The 18,313-nt window shown below is 50.8% G+C and overlaps 1 protein-coding gene across 2 annotated transcripts in view; it reads left to right on the top strand.

Annotated features, from left to right (window-relative positions):
• The window catches only part of sema5ba (sema domain, seven thrombospondin repeats (type 1 and type 1-like), transmembrane domain (TM) and short cytoplasmic domain, (semaphorin) 5Ba), a 92,109-nt gene that overhangs the window by 46,385 nt on the left and 27,411 nt on the right, over positions 1–18,313 (top strand). For both annotated transcript variants that reach the window (XM_048978901.1, XM_048978902.1), the window contains exons 3-6: positions 2,204–2,303; positions 2,392–2,437; positions 17,606–17,668; positions 18,159–18,257. In XM_048978901.1, the coding sequence (XP_048834858.1) occupies positions 2,204–2,303; positions 2,392–2,437; positions 17,606–17,668; positions 18,159–18,257 (308 nt within the window). The remainder of the gene's footprint in view (positions 1–2,203; positions 2,304–2,391; positions 2,438–17,605; positions 17,669–18,158; positions 18,258–18,313) is intronic.

The raw sequence follows: 18,313 nt of genomic DNA, 5'->3' as shown, positions 1-18,313 counted from the left end.
GTCACAAATATTTTATTTCTCTCAGTGCATCTTTTCCATCGACAGAAAGGTTTAATTGACACGACTTGGCAAGACCAAGTCAAGAGAGAACGTTGGACGAGCGTGCTTGACAGCTAATTAACGTTAAGCTGCTATAATTAGCATCCAGAATGCAGTACAGATATCATGTTGTGAGTGAGCCTCTGATGTAGAACCCCGAGCCTGTCACATTGTCTGAGGTCACTCTGTAATGCTGCCACTTAGTTGTTCCTTTTCTGTCAATTGTCACCTTAATTAAGTCACTTCCTAATTCCTGGTAGGTTGACACTGAACTAGAATACTCCCAGCATAATAGACCGGCTCAGTTTACACAGTGCCGGTCCGACGCAGATCATCTGTCGCTTTCGGATCTGTGGGTATTTGCACATCACGGTCTGATTAGGTTTTTCTGTAAGGCCTTGTGATTCACAGTACATGCGTGAAAGGGATCTTTTATCAAAGTCTCGAAGTTCTGTTGAGAAATCCATCAGCATCTTTCTGTCTAAAGGCCAGGCATGAAGGCTTCCGCAGGCTGGCTCTTTGTGCAGGATGCCAACAGAAGGGGAGATGAAGTTTGAAACACATTCAACCAATGTGGCCCTTGGGTTAAGGGAACATTAAGAAGCCCTTTATAGAGTGAGTAAGCACCAGCTGGGCGGACGTGTGAGTTATCTTACTGATCTTAACCACCCCGGCTTGTCTGTTGCACTCAGCAGCATTGGTCTACTTTGGGGTTTTACGTGCTACTTGATTGTAACATTTTACTCCAATCTAACTTTACGAGGAGCCACTTGGCAAGCGTGACAGTTTGATCAAATGCATTCCTGTAACCACATCGAGACTTTGGGAGCTCGCCCGGCACCTCTAGTGTTTTTGTCAGACAGCTACGTTGCTTCGCTCACTGATGCGATGTTAGTTTTGGGTTTGTGCCGATAAGCGTCCTTTCCTTTTGTGTACACTCCTTATTGGCCATGCTACTCTAAGCTCCACTCTCACTACACCTCGTCCATCACACAGCCCTGTCAGTGACTCTCAGCACCCAGCTCATCCATGAATGGGTCAAGGGTCCAGCATTTTTGATTCCTTTTTTTTGATACATATATATATATATGTATTGAATGTGTAACTCCCCAGATTGTGCTCTTTGTAGAAGTTGCTCTCACTGTACACAAAGTTTGAGACCACTGCACTAGACTGTGAATGTTTCTCCCAGTGACTGTGGACGTCTGACTCAAACTGTCAGGTGAGAAAAAGTTCCAGAAAAACTACGGCCTCCCAGTCAGTGAAGATGGTTGGATTTATGGTGGCTGGTGTCAGGCTGCCATCTGTTCCCGATCAGTCCCGAAGCGCTTCCCGCAGTAATCCGCGGAGTGGAGGAAAGCCGTCCCCTGTTTGACGTCTCTGGGGTTTTGATGCGACTGCGCGATCCTCTTCCCAATTAGCCGTTGTCGGCCCAGCATCTGGCTGGGCCCAATTATCCCACACTCAGAGTCACAGTCAGATAAGCACCTGCATTTCCTTGTCTGGGTTTTGAAATTGATACAGATGCTCTCACCCCCCCCCCCCCTGCACCCTACCCTTGATGCAGTAGAATGAGCTCCTGAGTGGATACACGAGGGGGAGAGTGGATCTGGAAGTCAGACTTTCATCATATGGCCGGAGGCCCGTTTTTCTCCATTCCGGAGTTTCGGGCCTGAGGCTCTGGCTCTTGCATTCCGGCCTGATTCAGCATTACAGTGCCCCTCGACTGAGGACACAATGCAGTATGAAGCTGTTTCATTGGCGTCCAATCGGAACTGGTGCTAAAAATACTTGAAATTGGTTAAAAAAAGAAAAGTATGCATTTCTCTTTCTGTCTGATTAGTCTGAGCTTCAGAATCTCCGTAATCAGACAAACATCGTCCGTGAGGCTAATACCCCCGGCGTTACGGAGGAGCTCATGCTTTATGTTTCTGTGCGTCATCTGTTAAGTCTGTTGGGCTAAATTGTTCTATTTCAATTTGTTTTAATTGTTATGAATGTTCTGATGTCTGGGGGGAGGGGCTCTCCCTGCTGTCTCTGCCCCTACCCCGGTGCAACCCCATCCCCACCCTGCATCACTCTATGATTGGAGCCTCCAAGAGCTACAGGTGACCCTCCAAGTCATTCAGCGTCCCCCTCCCTCTCTCTCTCTGTCCCCCCACAGTGCTCAACCCCTGGCTCTCCATCTTTTCCCACCCCACTGTGAGGGACTTCTCCCAGCTGGCCCTGGACCTCACCAGGAACCAGCTGATCGTGGGAGCCAGGTAATGGATGTGGGTCCTTTTCTGCGGATGGGAAATGTTCCGGTAGCCTGTCTCTGCTAACAGTGTGTCCTCTGGCTGCTTCCTGCAGGAATTACCTCTTCAGATTAACTCTAAGCAACATTTCTCTGATCCAGGTGAGTAGATCTTCACGCTGAGCGGCCTTCGGTTCAGTCCTGTCCACGACTCCCAGATCAGCAATAATGCTGCTGGCGCTGGTTCCAGCTCCTCTCCCGTGACATCCGTCCACCCTAGGGCACCGGTGGTCTTGTTCTGATACGGAAAATGGCCAGGTGATGAGCACCTGTGGCCTGGTGCAGCGCGACTCCTCCGTGATCCGGCCTAGAGAGCCAGGCTTAGTGGAACATTCGGGTTTCCATGGTGACAGGGGTTTCGAATGCAGGGAACACCTCAGGGGGTCAGTGGAGTCTTTGGCGGTGCCTTGTGTGTGTGTGTCTGCATTGGTGTATCTGTGTGTGTGTCTGCGTGTGTGTGTCTGCATTGGTGTATCTGTGTGTGTGTCTGCGTGTGTGTGTCTGCATTGGTGTATGTGTGTGTGTGTCTGCGTGTGTGTGTCTGCATTGGTGTATGTGTGTGTGTGTCTGGCGTGTGTGTGTCTGCATTGGTGTATGTGTGTGTGTGTCTGCGTGTGTGTGTCTGCATTGGTGTATGTGTGTGTGTGTCTGCGTGTGTGTGTCTGCATTGGTGTATCTGTGTGTGTGTGTCTGCATCGGTGTATCTGTGTGTGTGTCTGCGTGTGTGTGTCTGCATTGGTGTATCTGTGTGTGTGTGTCTGCATTGGTGTATCTGTGTGTGTGTCTGGCGTGTGTGTGTCTGCATTGGTGTACCTGTGTGTGTGTCTGGCATGTGACTTCGTGCGTTTGTGTGTCTGTGTCTGCATGCGTGCATGGGTGTGTCTGTGTGTGTGTGTCTGCATGGGTGTGTCTGTGTGTGTGTGTCTGCATGGGTGTGTCTGTGTGTGTGTGACTGCATGGGTGTGTCTGTGTGTGTGTGTCTGCATGGGTGTGTCTGTGTGTGTGTCTGCATGGGTGTGTCTGTGTGTGTGTGTTCCTACTGCACATGTGCGTCTGCGTATCTCTGTACACTGGGTTCTTCTGGGCACAGTGATTAAAGAGAAGCGGATAGCAGAGAGTGACCATTTCCAAGAGACAAATTCACCTTTTACCGAGACAATGATCCAAAGCTCAAGGTTAAGGCTTCTCCCTGAAAAGGCCAAAGAGCAGGACGGGGAGCATTTCTGAGGGTGTCAGTCCCGATTTCAATCTCTGTTTGGAGTCCTACTGTGGAAAGATCTGGAAACTGCTGATTGTGAGCAACCCCAAGCCATTGAGCATAGCTGTAGCAAATCTCCTAATTGGAATTCTCTCTATCGAATATTAGGTCTGAACTCTTGAATATTGAAACTTCCTTAATCTCTAGTCTCATTTAGAGGCATATTTATAGTGTGTGAAATAATTCATTTTATGAATGATGCGTGATCATAACAGCCATTCTGCTCACCTGTTGTGATTTTGGGTTCCAGTAGAAACCCCCCCCCCCCCCCCCCGAAAGAGCCATATCTCTATCCCACCATGGTCAGGAGTGAGCAAGACTGATCTGTGTCCATTTGAGAGCTTTGGGTGTGGTGCTCGGGGGGCAATGTGATGGCAGAGTGTGTGCTGGGGGGTTTGAGTATGGATGGGAGCGGAATGGTGACAGTGCCTGTCTGCATTCTTAACGGGCCATTTGACAAAGAGAGATGTGCTTCAACGCGACCACCATAAACCCTGCTGGCTCTTACTCTGCCGTCTTAGAGATGGTGTGCAATTCTGTCGCTGAAGTTCAGTATTTGTTTGTTTATTCCAGGTTCCTAGGCTCTGTGTGCAAAGCAGCTAATGTCTTCCTTGGGCTGTATTTGTGTTTTTACTTCATGTATATGTATGGATTGCTGGAGTGCTTCTCCTTGACCACCCAGTCTGTTCTGCAGTATCTGCATGTCTTCCTGGGCTCCAAGGCTGACGGTCTGCAGTGCCTGGCACGTGTCAGTCTCTACTCATAGCATCAGAACTTTTCCAGTGGCTTCCTGCCAGGAGATTAATGGGTCTGGAAGAAGGTCACTTCATTTCTAGGCTCTCCGGTTTAAATGCTTAACATTCTGGCCTGGCAGGAACACACGTAGTGGAGCGCTGATTTCATCCTCCAAGCTTTCCTTAGAGGGGATGGGGGGGGGGGGAGGGGAGTACTGACCTTGGTTGATCTTCCCTTCAGCTTCACAGAGACTGCAGAGAGCGATTGATACTTCATTTGCTGCCCTGTCACTATGACCCGCACCCTGCAAAGTGCCAATAGGAAGATGAAGAACTCCTTCCTGAAGCTCCTAACACCAAACTTAAGTGAAGCCAAGCCGAAAGGTGGCAGACCGCGGTCAGCAACTTTGTGCTGGACGCTGCTTTGCAAAAGCACCGTGCTGAAGGGTGCCTGCCTGTGCTAAACGCATGTCAGGAAGCACTTGAAAGGATTTATTTTCTTGACCCATTTTTTGAAAGTCATGTACACTTTGCATCCAGAAGGAGAACTGAGATCTATGTCATGTCGGGGGGACAGAGTGAACTTAGGAAGCAATAAACTGAGGAGGTCTGACCCAGATCTCAGATGTTGCCCGTTCCTGCGGTCCGAGATGCATGTCACTTAGTCTGCATAAAATAATCCTTACCGAAGCATGATGCCTTACAACATGAAGCGTGTCATCTTGACTGGTGGAGAATGTAGTTGACTCCTTACCCAGATAAACGATTTGTTACGATCATTTTTTGTACCGTTTTGGGACTTCGGCATTGGACGGACATCAGAGCAAGCGTTTGAGGTCGGCTATGAGGCAGGGCTGTGCGTTTGCTGCAGGCTGCCCCACCAGCAGCTCCAGAAGTACGTCAAGCTCCCAGGATGACATCTGGCCCCAGGAGCCGGGTCTCGAGCTGGCGACGCGTGAGGTGCGCAAATGGGAGCCGACGAGGGCCAGTTTTTGACGGTTGAGTAAGTGTGGAAGGTGATGCTTCTGCTCTTTGTGCTCTGCAATGTAAACAGGGTCAAGTTTGCTGGAGCAGATTGGTGTTTGCCTGAAGAAACATTACACAGGGGTGGAATGTGCCCAAGTAGGAGTTCGTATCTTCTTCTCATCTTCCACACCTTGCTCTCTCTCTCTTTCTGTCACCCCCTTGATGGCACGCTTCCCCCTGCCATGGAGCGTGGGTGGAAGATCCAGCGGGACTCTCTGTGGCATGACTTCATGCACCTAACATTAGGCCACCCTAAATCTGAATGTGCTGCATTCAAGATGTCTCGAAAGCACCCAGCTACGGCTCCCCGAGCGCGTCTTCATCACCGCTCATCAGCTCCTAGGACTGGCTGGATGGCCCTGCATCTTCTGAAGAACCAAATAAACGTGTCACTGAGCAGGTGGCTGCTGTATGGTTGAAGGAAGGGGACATCGCTGCAGTGTGAGAAGGAGAGAACTTCCTGGTACTTGCGGTAGAGTGTATTTATATTAGCAGGTATGTGAAGAGCTGAAGAACTTTACACAAGAGCAACGTAACCACCTCACGTGCTCATGGGCATCATTCATCAGGAAGGCCCCGGGTGGAAGGTGTCTTTCTCATACCTTTTTAAAAAAAAATTATGGGCTGCACGGACACGCACAGTGACTTTCTCTCATATCCGGCAAAGATCAAACCTGGCTTTCCCTTTCTATTCCGCTGAAGAGTGAGGAATTAGCCGAGCGCTTTCCCTCCCGCTCCTGCGGCTTTTCTGATGAAGCCTTTGGTTTTCCGCGGAGCACTGAGCACATCTCGTTCACCTCCGGATCTTTAAAGCACAGTGGTGCCCTTTCCAAATCTTATCGGCCTGGGAGCCGTTATCCACTTCAGAGAACATCAGTGCCGCCAAGGCTGCAAGGTTACAAGCTTACATTTCTAGGGTTTCAAAGACACTGCATCCAGGAACCTCCCTGTCTGACCCATGTAATATTCTTGCTTTGTTTAAATACACATTTTTCCATCTCTACCCAGTGAACTCTAACAAAGTGTGCTACAAAAATCTCTCGATTTTAATTTGTACAGGTGTGAATGTGGTAGTTTTCCTCTTTGAGTTCTTGGATAAACTACTTCCAGTCCATGTCACAGGCAGGCCTGTAGTAAGTGATTCCTTTGGACCTAGACAGCAGTATAGAGCCTTTGAAATTGACATGTCTTTAAGACTTGCATACTGCAACCCATCTATTGTCTAGGCCTTTTGTGCCCCAGTCTATGTCTCGGTCTTTCAGCACACAACCCTCTTTATCTTCATCCTTGAGGCCCCCCCAACAGGGTTGAGGCTGCCAGGCATTTCAGCTTTTAACCTCAGAAACGTGAATTTTCATCATGCGTTACTTTGAGAACTCTGGGCTACAGGTGGAGAGGGGGCTTGTGTGGGACGCGATCATAAAGCTCACGCCTTTGCTGTCAAGGGATGATTGACCACTGAACCATGGCCACCTCCACCCAGGTAGCTCACAGAATCTACTTTGACAAAGAATTTCAGGCTTGATTTTCTTGCGCCTTGAGGTTTCTAGATGTATTCTTGGGCGCTCACTGTCCTGGCAACTCAAATCCAGGAGATTTTAGATAACACCATTGTCAGACTTGTGATTTGGTTTGATAGTTGCACTCATCTGTTAGCAAGAATGTTTAAAGACACCATAGTCTGAGAAGATATGCCTAATTAGTTGCTTTTATGATTCACGTTCTTCTGTAATTTGCATGGATTTAATTATTGATGCAGTCATTATCATTTTGGGGTTGACGGCTTGATAGATGTTGATGGAGAGCTGAACTCATTTTTCTTAGTCATCCTACTGTATATCCAGGTAATTACTTTTGTGCTTATGTGATTTTTACTCAACATTGTATAGCTGTAGTGAATTATGTGACCATTTATGGTAACACAGTTCACCCATCTACCTTCGAAATACATATCCTGAGCAGGGGGGGCGGGGGGGCTGGAGCCTGTCCCAGGCAGCACAGGTGTACACCCTGGATGGGGGGCCCATCTATCGCAGGGTGCATACATACACTGTCTTGGCAAATCAGACATGCTAGTTAGCCTGACTTTATGTTTTTAAATAATAATAATAATAATTGATACTTTATTGATCCCTCTGTGGGGAAATTGTCTTTACGCCTCCCTCAGCTTGCTCCATGTAGAGTAAGCTGTCCGCGATGGGCTGCCACCCGCAATGGTCTGCCACCCGCAATGGGCTGGCAGGAATGGTTTGGGACTGCAGGAAGTGGGTTTTGAAGTCCTGGAAAAGTGTAGCAGCAATGTTATCTACCAAACCACCATGCAAGCCCTGTTTTCCTCAGGTAAAGGTAATTTAAGTTCATTTATTTAATCTCCTGCCCCCAGGCTTCCAAGGGGAAGTGGAACACACATCCCCTTCCTAGAGTTCTGGTTCTTCATCATCTGCGTAGCGTATGCGGCGGGGAGACTTCCACAAGACCTTTACAGCAGAAATCGAAGAAAAGACTATTGCTCTCCTAATCAGTTTCTTGTGAACTTTTGGTTCGGTAGAGAGATGGCTGTGACACTCACTTGGAATCGCATGTGTGGTGTGTGAAGTGAAGCCTAAAAGTGCTTGTTTTATATTTTATGACTTATAAATTGAGGAAATCCACAGTGTAATAAAGAGCATGGTTGAGTCCCCATTGAGACCTGGGGTACACCTCTCCCCCAGCGTTTGGACACCTTTCGGTCAGTTATGTTTTTGGCAATAAGGCCATTTTGCCTCAGTGTTGTAAAGATGCTGTGTTTATACTGGAGTACTTTGCACCCCCCTTTCCATTTCCGTGATGTAAGCATGCCTCCATGGGCTGCCCTCACCCCCTTAACTCACCCCCGAAAAATGCCGCATGTCTATGAGGCCGAATGCAACCATTGAGTTGTGCAGCGGGGCAGGTCGGGGGGGGGGGGGGGGGGGGGCTACTACACTGATTCCATCTGAAAACCAGCCAACCACCTTCCATAAAAGGAGGCTGAGGGGGCTCTGATCCCCCCTGCGTGGGGATCAGTGTTTGGGGACAATGCCCAGCCCCTTTGGGAATCCTGTCACATCCATCAAGTCTGTGCTGAATGGGTCTGAACGGGACCATGAACTGGGGGCTTGGTTAGAGGTCGGGGGGCGGTGCCCCATTGAAGTTCAGGAACCTTGGGAAACATTGTGGGCCGAGACCGTCTGGTCGCTTGGTCTTTGGAGGGGGACTTGGTGTGCCATGATCAACCGCCTCCTTGGGTTAGTTATTGGTGTTAATAGCTGAGAAAACCAATGGCTGTGAGCGAAGGGAGGAGGAGGTGTCTGTCTGGCCTTATTCTGAGGTCATCTCTATTGGGAGACCAGGGCCAGGTGCCTGATCAATTGTAAAATTTGTATTTTTATGATAAATAAAGGGACTTGTATGTATTTTTAGCACTTACTAAAGGAGTCAGTTGAAAACTGTACTCTTCTCTAATTCCCCATATATTTTGTTTCTCTTGACATTTAATTTTTGTCTGAGGGATCTGTGGTGTAAAAATAAGCATAATTTTTCCTCCACATTTTCTTACGCTCTCTCCTGTGGAAGAAAATCAGCATGTCTGCAAGGGCAAATCTCACTGCTTATGAATTTGACTGGATGCCATGCACAGGTCCAAGGCAAGAGGGACAATGGCTGTTATGTGCAAATGGAATCTCTTGTAACAGCTAATGGAATGGATTTGGATTGGGAGGTAAACGCTTCTGTCACCCAGGAGCATAATCTACCAAATGATTGACAACCTCATGTGAGCTCTGGAATTGAAGTGGAAATTCTGTAAAAATGCCCTATTTCACTTTGGCAGCCCAATAAAATGTAGAATAGTATCAGATGTTATTTTCCTTCAATAACAATATAATGTGACTGTAAAAATCCAACTTATTGGACCGTTAGAGAAGTTGTGAATTTTTGTTTTAAGTTCAGTTTTCTAATGAGTAGCAATAATTCATATTAAGTGGTGAAAGGAAACCAGCCTCCATAATGTCCAGCACAGCCCCCTGGCCCTTTTGCTATGCCTGTCACTGAGGATTTATCACCTCTGACTTGAGAAAGCCAAGCCCTGCGATCGATCCAGGCTGTACTGACAACATAAGCTCCAAGTGCGTTGCAGGTTTGAAGCCCTGTGGCTGAATGGCTGCCGAGAGCCTCTTTCGGTGCTGGTCCCAGGCCGTCTGGTCCACGTGCATTCTGGGGCTTTGCATTGAACCCCGCATCCTCGCCAATACTATGGCAACGGCCTAACTGATGAGTCACCCCAAAGGTATTTCCTCTCTCTGTCCCAAAACACAAACAGCCCATACTCCCAAGCTGCTGTGTGGCCCTGATTGGCATTACAAGGTTTTTGCCCCATTTTTTCCCAGCCCCTTACCCCATCATAGGACCCCCTCCCCCGCACCCCCAGCATGAGGCCACAGCTCTTCTGTTGCAGTCGCCACTTCTCCTCACTGTACACACTGTAGAATTTCCCTGCGTGTTCCTTTGGAAGAGACCGCCATGTGCTGTTCCGCTCTCGGCGCCTGACTAGCAGTTGATGTGGCTGTGGAGCGACAGGACGTTTGACCCACCCAGTGAAAAGCGAGTTGGTTTTGCATTCTGTGGGCTGACAAACTACAGGCGGCTAATGCTGTTTGTCCTTAGCATCATCACGCACAGTTATAAAAGATACAAAAGCAGGACTATTAAACTCATTTTGATTTAGATGAAATGAGGAGCTACGCTTTCCACCCATTATGATGGCCTCCTATCCCCTGGGTGCAGTGTAAATATAGTCTGGACACTAATTAAATCCTGCACAAACATGACTCTGGCATGAGCCTTAACTGCTTGAGCTCGTTTTCCCTCTGTGTTTATCTTTGAGTGAAGAAGGTTAATTGAACCGAGTCCCTTAGTCGGGTAGCTCAAAGGCAGTAGTGAGTAACTCCAGAACAGGCCGCCTGGCGCTGACTTTAAAAAGGCCTGCTGATCAGTTCCTGGATGCACTGAGCTAATCAATGCTCTCCTCCTCCTTTCTGCCATGTCCTTCCAGGCTTTAGGCTGTGTTTTGTAGTATGTGATGAAGTCCAAGATAGTGTGCTGGAAAAGGCATCTTGTTCCCGGGATAGTGGGAGCATAATGGCCGTGTGGCGGAGAGAGTGGGAACGGCACATTTAGCCCGGGATAGTGGGAGCATAATGGCCATGTGGTGGAGAGAGTCGGAACGGCACATTTAACCCGGGATAGTGGGAGCATAATGGCCGTGTGGTGGAGAGAGTCGGAACGGCACATTTAACCCGGGATAGTGGGAGCATAATGGCCGTGTGACTGAGAGAGTTGGAACGGCAAATTTAACCCGGGATAGTGGGAGCATAATGGCCGTGTGACTGAGAGAGTCGGAACGGCAAATTTAACCCGGGATAGTGGGAGCATAATGGCCGTGTGGTGGAGAGAGTGGGAACGGCACATTTAGTCCGGGATAGTGGGAGCATAATGGCCGTGTGGTGGAGAGAGTCGGAACGGCAAATTTAACCCGGGATAGTGGGAGCATAATGGCCGTGTGACTGAGAGAGTCGAAACGGCAAATTTAACCCGGGATAGTGGGAGCATAATGGCCATGTGGCGGAGAGAGTCGGAACGGCACATTTAGTCCGGGATAGTGGGAGCATAATGGCCGTGTGGTGGAGAGAGTCGGAACGGCACATTTAACCCGGGATAGTGGGAGCATAATGGCCGTGTGGTGGAGAGTCGGAACGGCACATTTAACCCGGGATAGTGGGAGCATAATGGCCATGTGGCGGAGAGAGTCGGAACGGCACATTTAGTCCGGGATAGTGGGAGCATAATGGCCGTGTGGCGGAGAGAGTCGGAAGGGCAAATTTAACCCGGGATAGTGGGAGCATAATGGCCGTGTGGTGGAGAGAGTCGGAACGGCAAATTTAACCCGGGATAGTGGGAGCATAATGGCCATGTGGTGGAGAGTCGGAACGGCACATTTAACCCGGGATAGTGGGAGCATAATGGCCGTGTGGTGGAGAGTCGGAACGGCAAATTTAACCCGGGATAGTGGGAGCATAATGGCCGTGTGGTGGAGAGAGTCGGAACGGCAAATTTAACCCGGGATAGTGGGAGCATAATGGCCATGTGGTGGAGAGTCGGAACGGCACATTTAACCCGGGATAGTGGGAGCATAATGGCCGTGTGGCGGAGAGAGTCGGAACGGCACATTTAGTCCAGGATAGTGAGAGCATAATGGCCGTGTGGCGGAGAGAGTCGGAACGGCAAATTTAACCCGGGATAGTGGGAGCATAATGGCCATGTGGTGGAGTGTCGGAACGGCACATTTAACCCGGGATAGTGGGAGCATAATGGCCGTGTGGCGGAGAGAGTCGGAACGGCAAATTTAACCCGGGATAGTGGGAGCATAATGGCCGTGTGGTGGAGAGAGTCGGAACGGCAAATTTAACCCGGGATAGTGGGAGCATAATGGCCGCGTGGTGGAGAGAGTCGGAACGGCAAATTTAACCCGGGATAGTGGGAGCATAATGGCCATGTGGTGGAGAGTCGGAACGGCACATTTAACCCAGGATAGTGGGAGCATAATGGCCGTGTGGCGGAGAGAGTCGGAACGGCAAATTTAACCCGGGATAGCGGGAGCATAATGGTCGTGTGGCGGAGAGAGTCGGAACGGCACATTTAACCCGGGATAGTGGGAGCATAATGGCCGTGTGGTGGAGAGTCGGAACGGCACATTTAACCCGGGATAGCGGGAGCATAATGGCCGTGTGGTGGAGAGTCGGAACGGCAAATTTAGTCCGGGATAGTGGGAGCATAATGGCCGTGTGGTGGAGAGAGTCGGAACGGCACATTTAACCCGGGATAGTGGGAGCATAATGGCCGTGTGGCGGAGAGAGTCGGAACGGCACATTTAGTCCAGGATAGTGAGAGCATAATGGCCGTGTGGCGGAGAGAGTCGGAACGGCACATTTAACCCGGGATAGTGGGAGCATAATGGCCGTGTGGCGGAGAGAGTCGGAACGGCACATTTAGTCCAGGATAGTGAGAGCATAATGGCCGTGTGGCGGAGAGAGTCGGAACGGCACATTTAACCCGGGATAGTGGGAGCATAATGGCCGTGTGGTGGAGAGTCGGAACGGCAAATTTAGTCCGGGATAGTGGGAGCATAATGGCCGTGTGGCGGAGAGAGTCGGAACGGCACATTTAACCCGGGATAGTGGGAGCATAATGGCCGTGTGGCGGAGAGAGTCGGAACGGCACATTTAGTCCAGGATAGTGAGAGCATAATGGCCGTGTGGCGGAGAGAGTCGGAACGGCAAATTTAACCCGGGATAGTGGGAGCATAATGGCCGTGTGGTGGAGAGAGTCGGAACGGCACATTTAGTCCGGGATAGTGGGAGCATAATGGCCGTGTGGCGGAGAGAGTCGGAACGGCAAATTTAACCCAGGATAGTGGGAGCATAATGGCCGCGTGGTGGAGAGAGTCGGAACGGCAAATTTAACCCGGGATAGTGGGAGCATAATGGCCATGTGGTGGAGAGTCGGAACGGCACATTTAACCCAGGATAGTGGGAGCATAATGGCCGTGTGGTGGAGAGAGTCGGAACGGCACATTTAGTCCGGGATAGTGGGAGCATAATGGCCGTGTGGTGGAGAGAGTCGGAACGGCAAATTTAACCCGGGATAGTGGGAGCATAATGGCCGTGTGACTGAGAGAGTCGGAACGGCAAATTTAACCCGGGATAGTGGGAGCATAATGGCCATGTGGCAGAGAGAGTCGGAACGGCACATTTAGTCCGGGATAGTGGGAGCATAATGGCCGTGTGGTGGAGAGAGTCGGAACGGCACATTTAACCCGGGATAGTGGGAGCATAATGGCCGTGTGGTGGAGAGTCGGAACGGCACATTTAACCCGGGATAGTGGGAGCATAATGGCCATGTGGCGGAGAGAGTCGGAACGGCACATTTAGTCCGGGATAGTGGGAGCATAATGGCCGTGTGGCGGAGAGAGTCGGAAGGGCAAATTTAACCCGGGATAGTGGGAGCATAATGGCCGTGTGGTGGAGAGAGTCGGAACGGCAAATTTAACCCGGGATAGTGGGAGCATAATGGCCATGTGGTGGAGAGTCGGAACGGCACATTTAACCCGGGATAGTGGGAGCATAATGGCCGTGTGGTGGAGAGTCGGAACGGCAAATTTAACCCGGGATAGTGGGAGCATAATGGCCGTGTGGTGGAGAGAGTCGGAACGGCAAATTTAACCCGGGATAGTGGGAGCATAATGACCATGTGGTGGAGAGTCGGAACGGCACATTTAACCCGGGATAGTGGGAGCATAATGGCCGTGTGGCGGAGAGAGTCGGAACGGCACATTTAGTCCAGGATAGTGAGAGCATAATGGCCGTGTGGCGGAGAGAGTCGGAACGGCAAATTTAACCCGGGATAGTGGGAGCATAATGGCCATGTGGTGGAGTGTCGGAACGGCACATTTAACCCGGGATAGTGGGAGCATAATGGCCGTGTGGCGGAGAGAGTCGGAACGGCAAATTTAACCCGGGATAGTGGGAGCATAATGGCCGTGTGGTGGAGAGAGTCGGAACGGCAAATTTAACCCAGGATAGTGGGAGCATAATGGCCGCGTGGTGGAGAGAGTCGGAACGGCAAATTTAACCCGGGATAGTGGGAGCATAATGGCCATGTGGTGGAGAGTCGGAACGGCACATTTAACCCAGGATAGTGGGAGCATAATGGCCGTGTGGCGGAGAGAGTCGGAACGGCAAATTTAACCCGGGATAGCGGGAGCATAATGGTCGTGTGGCGGAGAGAGTCGGAACGGCACATTTAACCCGGGATAGTGGGAGCATAATGGCCGTGTGGTGGAGAGTCGGAACGGCACATTTAACCCGGGATAGCGGGAGCATAATGGTCGTGTGGCGGAGAGAGTCGGAACGGCACATTTAACCCGGGATAGTGGGAGCATAATGGCCGTGTGGTGGAGAGTCGGAACGGCAAATTTAGTCCGGGATAGTGGGAGCATAATGGCCGTGTGGTGGAGAGAGTCGGAACGGCACATTTAACCCGGGATAGTGGGAGCATAATGGCCGTGTGGCGGAGAGAGTCGGAACGGCACATTTAGTCCAGGATAGTGAGAGCATAATGGCCGTGTGGCGGAGAGAGTCGGAACGGCACATTTAACCCGGGATAGTGGGAGCATAATGGCCGTGTGGCGGAGAGAGTCGGAACGGCACATTTAGTCCAGGATAGTGAGAGCATAATGGCCGTGTGGCGGAGAGAGTCGGAACGGCACATTTAACCCGGGATAGTGGGAGCATAATGGCCGTGTGGTGGAGAGTCGGAACGGCAAATTTAGTCCGGGATAGTGGGAGCATAATGGCCGTGTGGCGGAGAGAGTCGGAACGGCACATTTAACCCGGGATAGTGGGAGCATAATGGCCGTGTGGCGGAGAGAGTCGGAACGGCACATTTAGTCCAGGATAGTGAGAGCATAATGGCCGTGTGGCGGAGAGAGTCGGAACGGCAAATTTAACCCGGGATAGTGGGAGCATAATGGCCGTGTGGTGGAGAGAGTCGGAACGGCACATTTAGTCCGGGATAGTGGGAGCATAATGGCCGTGTGGCGGAGAGAGTCGGAACGGCAAATTTAACCCAGGATAGTGGGAGCATAATGGCCGCGTGGTGGAGAGAGTCGGAACGGCAAATTTAACCCGGGATAGTGGGAGCATAATGGCCATGTGGTGGAGAGTCGGAACGGCACATTTAACCCAGGATAGTGGGAGCATAATGGCCGTGTGGTGGAGAGAGTCGGAACGGCACATTTAGTCCGGGATAGTGGGAGCATAATGGCCGTGTGGTGGAGAGAGTCGGAACGGCACATTTAGTCCGGGATAGTGGGAGCATAATGGCCGTGTGGCGGAGAGAGTCGGAACGGCACATTTAGTCCGGGATAGTGGGAGCATAATGGCCGCGTGGTGGAGAGTCGGAACGGCACATTTAACCCAGGATAGTGGGAGCATAATGGCCGCGTGGTGGAGAGAGTCGGAACGGCAAATTTAACCCAGGATAGTGGGAGCATAATGGCCGCGTGGTGGAGAGAGTCGGAACGGCAAATTTAACCCAGGATAGTGGGAGCATAATGGCCGCGTGGTGGAGAGAGTCGGAACGGCAAATTTAACCCGGGATAGTGGGAGCATAATGGCCGCGTGGTGGAGAGAGTCGGAACGGCAAATTTAACCCGGGATAGTGGGAGCATAATGGCCATGTGGTGGAGAGTCGGAACGGCACATTTAACCCGGGATAGTGGGAGCATAATGGCCGCGTGGTGGAGAGAGTCGGAACGGCAAATTTAACCCAGGATAGTGGGAGCATAATGGCCGCGTGGTGGAGAGAGTCGGAACGGCAAATTTAACCCAGGATAGTGGGAGCATAATGGCCGCGTGGTGGAGAGAGTCGGAACGGCAAATTTAACCCGGGATAGTGGGAGCATAATGGCCATGTGGTGGAGAGTCGGAACGGCACATTTAACCCAGGATAGTGGGAGCATAATGGCCGTGTGGCGGAGAGAGTCGGAACGGCAAATTTAACCCAGGATAGTGGGAGCATAATGGCCGTGTGGTGGAGAGAGTCGGAACGGCAAATTTAACCCGGGATAGTGGGAGCATAATGGCCATGTGGTGGAGAGTCGGAACGGCACATTTAACCCAGGATAGTGGGAGCATAATGGCCGTGTGGCGGAGAGAGTCGGAACGGCACATTTAACCCAGGATAGTGGGAGCATAATGGCCGTGTGGCGGAGAGAGTCGGAACGGCACATTTAACCTGGGATAGCGGGAGCATAATGGCCGTGTGGCGGAGAGAGTCAGAACGGCAAATTTAACCCAGGATAGTGGGAGCATAATGGCCGTGTGGCGGAGAGAGTCGGAACGGCACATTTAACCTGGGATAGCGGGAGCATAATGGCCGTGTGGCGGAGAGAGTCGGAACGGCACATTTAACCCGGGATAGCGGGAGCATAATGGTCGTGTGGCGGAGAGAGTCGGAACGGCACATTTAACCCGGGATAGTGGGAGCATAATGGCCGTGTGGTGGAGAGTCGGAACGGCACATTTAACCCGGGATAGTGGGAGCATAATGGCCATGTGGTGGAGAGTCGGAACGGCACATTTAACCCGGGATAGTGGGAGCATAATGGCCGTGTGGTGGAGAGTCGGAACGGCACATTTAGTCCGGGATAGTGGGAGCATAATGGCCGTGTGGTGGAGAGTCGGAACGGCACATTTAACCCGGGATAGTGGGAGCATAATGGCCGTGTGGCGGAGAGAGTCGGAACGGCACATTTAACCCGGGATAGTGGGAGCATAATGGCCGTGTGGCGGAGAGAGTGGGAACGGCACATTTAACCCGGGATAGTGGGAGCATAATGGCCGTGTGGGGGAGAGAGTCGGAACGGCACATTTAGTCCGGGATAGATGGAGCATAATGGCCGTGTGGCGGAGAGAGTCGGAACGGCACATTTAGTCCGGGATAGATGGAGCATAATGGCCGTGTGGTGGAGAGAGTCGGAACGGCACATTTAGCCCGGGATAGTGGGAGCATAATGGCCGTGTGGTGGAGAGAGTCGGAACGGCACATTTAACCCGGGATAGTGGGAGCATAATGGCCGTGTGACTGAGAGGGCTGGAATGGTACGTTTAGCCTTGAATGGTGGGAGTGTAGCTGATGTGTAAACGTCTACCTGAAGGACAGCTCATGAGAGGGAAACCGGGTGATGGAGGAGCTTCAGAAACACCATTGAACCAGCTCATGCCTTCATTAGAGGAGGTAGAACGTTAGCCTTGGTGATGCATCCATAATTAAACACGGGGCCCTTAAAAGAAATATAATTGGGGGCCAGGGGTGGGGGGCTGGGGTGTTGCTGTGCTCCAGTTGAATGATAAGAAGCGCTTGCATTTATATGCAAATGACATGTGGTTTGCTGGCTATCTAGTCGCCTGGCTCTTTGAGGCAGTGGCCCACTTATTGCCATGTTAGCATAGTAAACAGTCCGAGGTAAGGGTGCATCCTTAGTAAAGCTGGGCAAGTGCAATATTACCACAGATAGCTGAATAATACCTGCAAACTGTCCGTACACTCCGGCTGTACACTGGAGGCTAAAACTGGAATGGGAATGCATCCCTTTTCTTTATTTTGGTTTCCTAGGCAACAGAATGGGGCCCAGACGAAGACACCAGGAGGTCCTGTCAGAGTAAAGGAAAGACGGAGGTAAGGTTTAATGCTGTCCCCTCATTTAGCCAGCAAGGGGAAAATGCAGTTTGTGCTTCCAGATGTTTACTGCCTCCTGGTTTCTCTCTCTTTGCGTGTCATTCTGATTACATGAGAGCCACAATAAGGCGAATCTCTTCAGCAATTTGAGCATTCACTGTCATGCAGTATTTTCATGGGAGATGAAACAGGGAGAACTGTAATATTAGCTGCATATCGTTGTAGATGCATATATATTGATGCAGCAAAGAGAACCAAGCACAGCTTCAAAATCTATTTGCCAAAAGTTGTCTTCATGTACGAAATAAACATGCATTAACCTTCCAGATGAAAATGTCTGACAATAGTGTTTATAGCTTTGTAGAATCATCTTACTCGACACACAGAAAAATATCCATAAATCACCAAGCTCCACCTTGGTGGAGTGGTGGAGGTCTGGTTGGCTGCTTTTGGTCTGACAGTAAATCCCTGTGGATGACTCCCTCCACAGGTGGAGTGCCAGAACTACATCCGGGTCCTGCTCATCAACGGGAAGCGGGTGTTCACCTGTGGCACCAACGCGTTCCTGCCCGTCTGCACCATGCGACAGGTGAGGGCCGTCTGTGCCAGATGTGCGGGTCCGTGTAGCCAACAGGGCATGCCATG

This window comes from Brienomyrus brachyistius, chromosome 16, assembly GCF_023856365.1.
Source record: "Brienomyrus brachyistius isolate T26 chromosome 16, BBRACH_0.4, whole genome shotgun sequence".
Taxonomy (NCBI): Eukaryota; Metazoa; Chordata; class Actinopteri; order Osteoglossiformes; family Mormyridae; genus Brienomyrus; species Brienomyrus brachyistius.
This window is presented reverse-complemented; position numbering and strand designations above follow the sequence as displayed.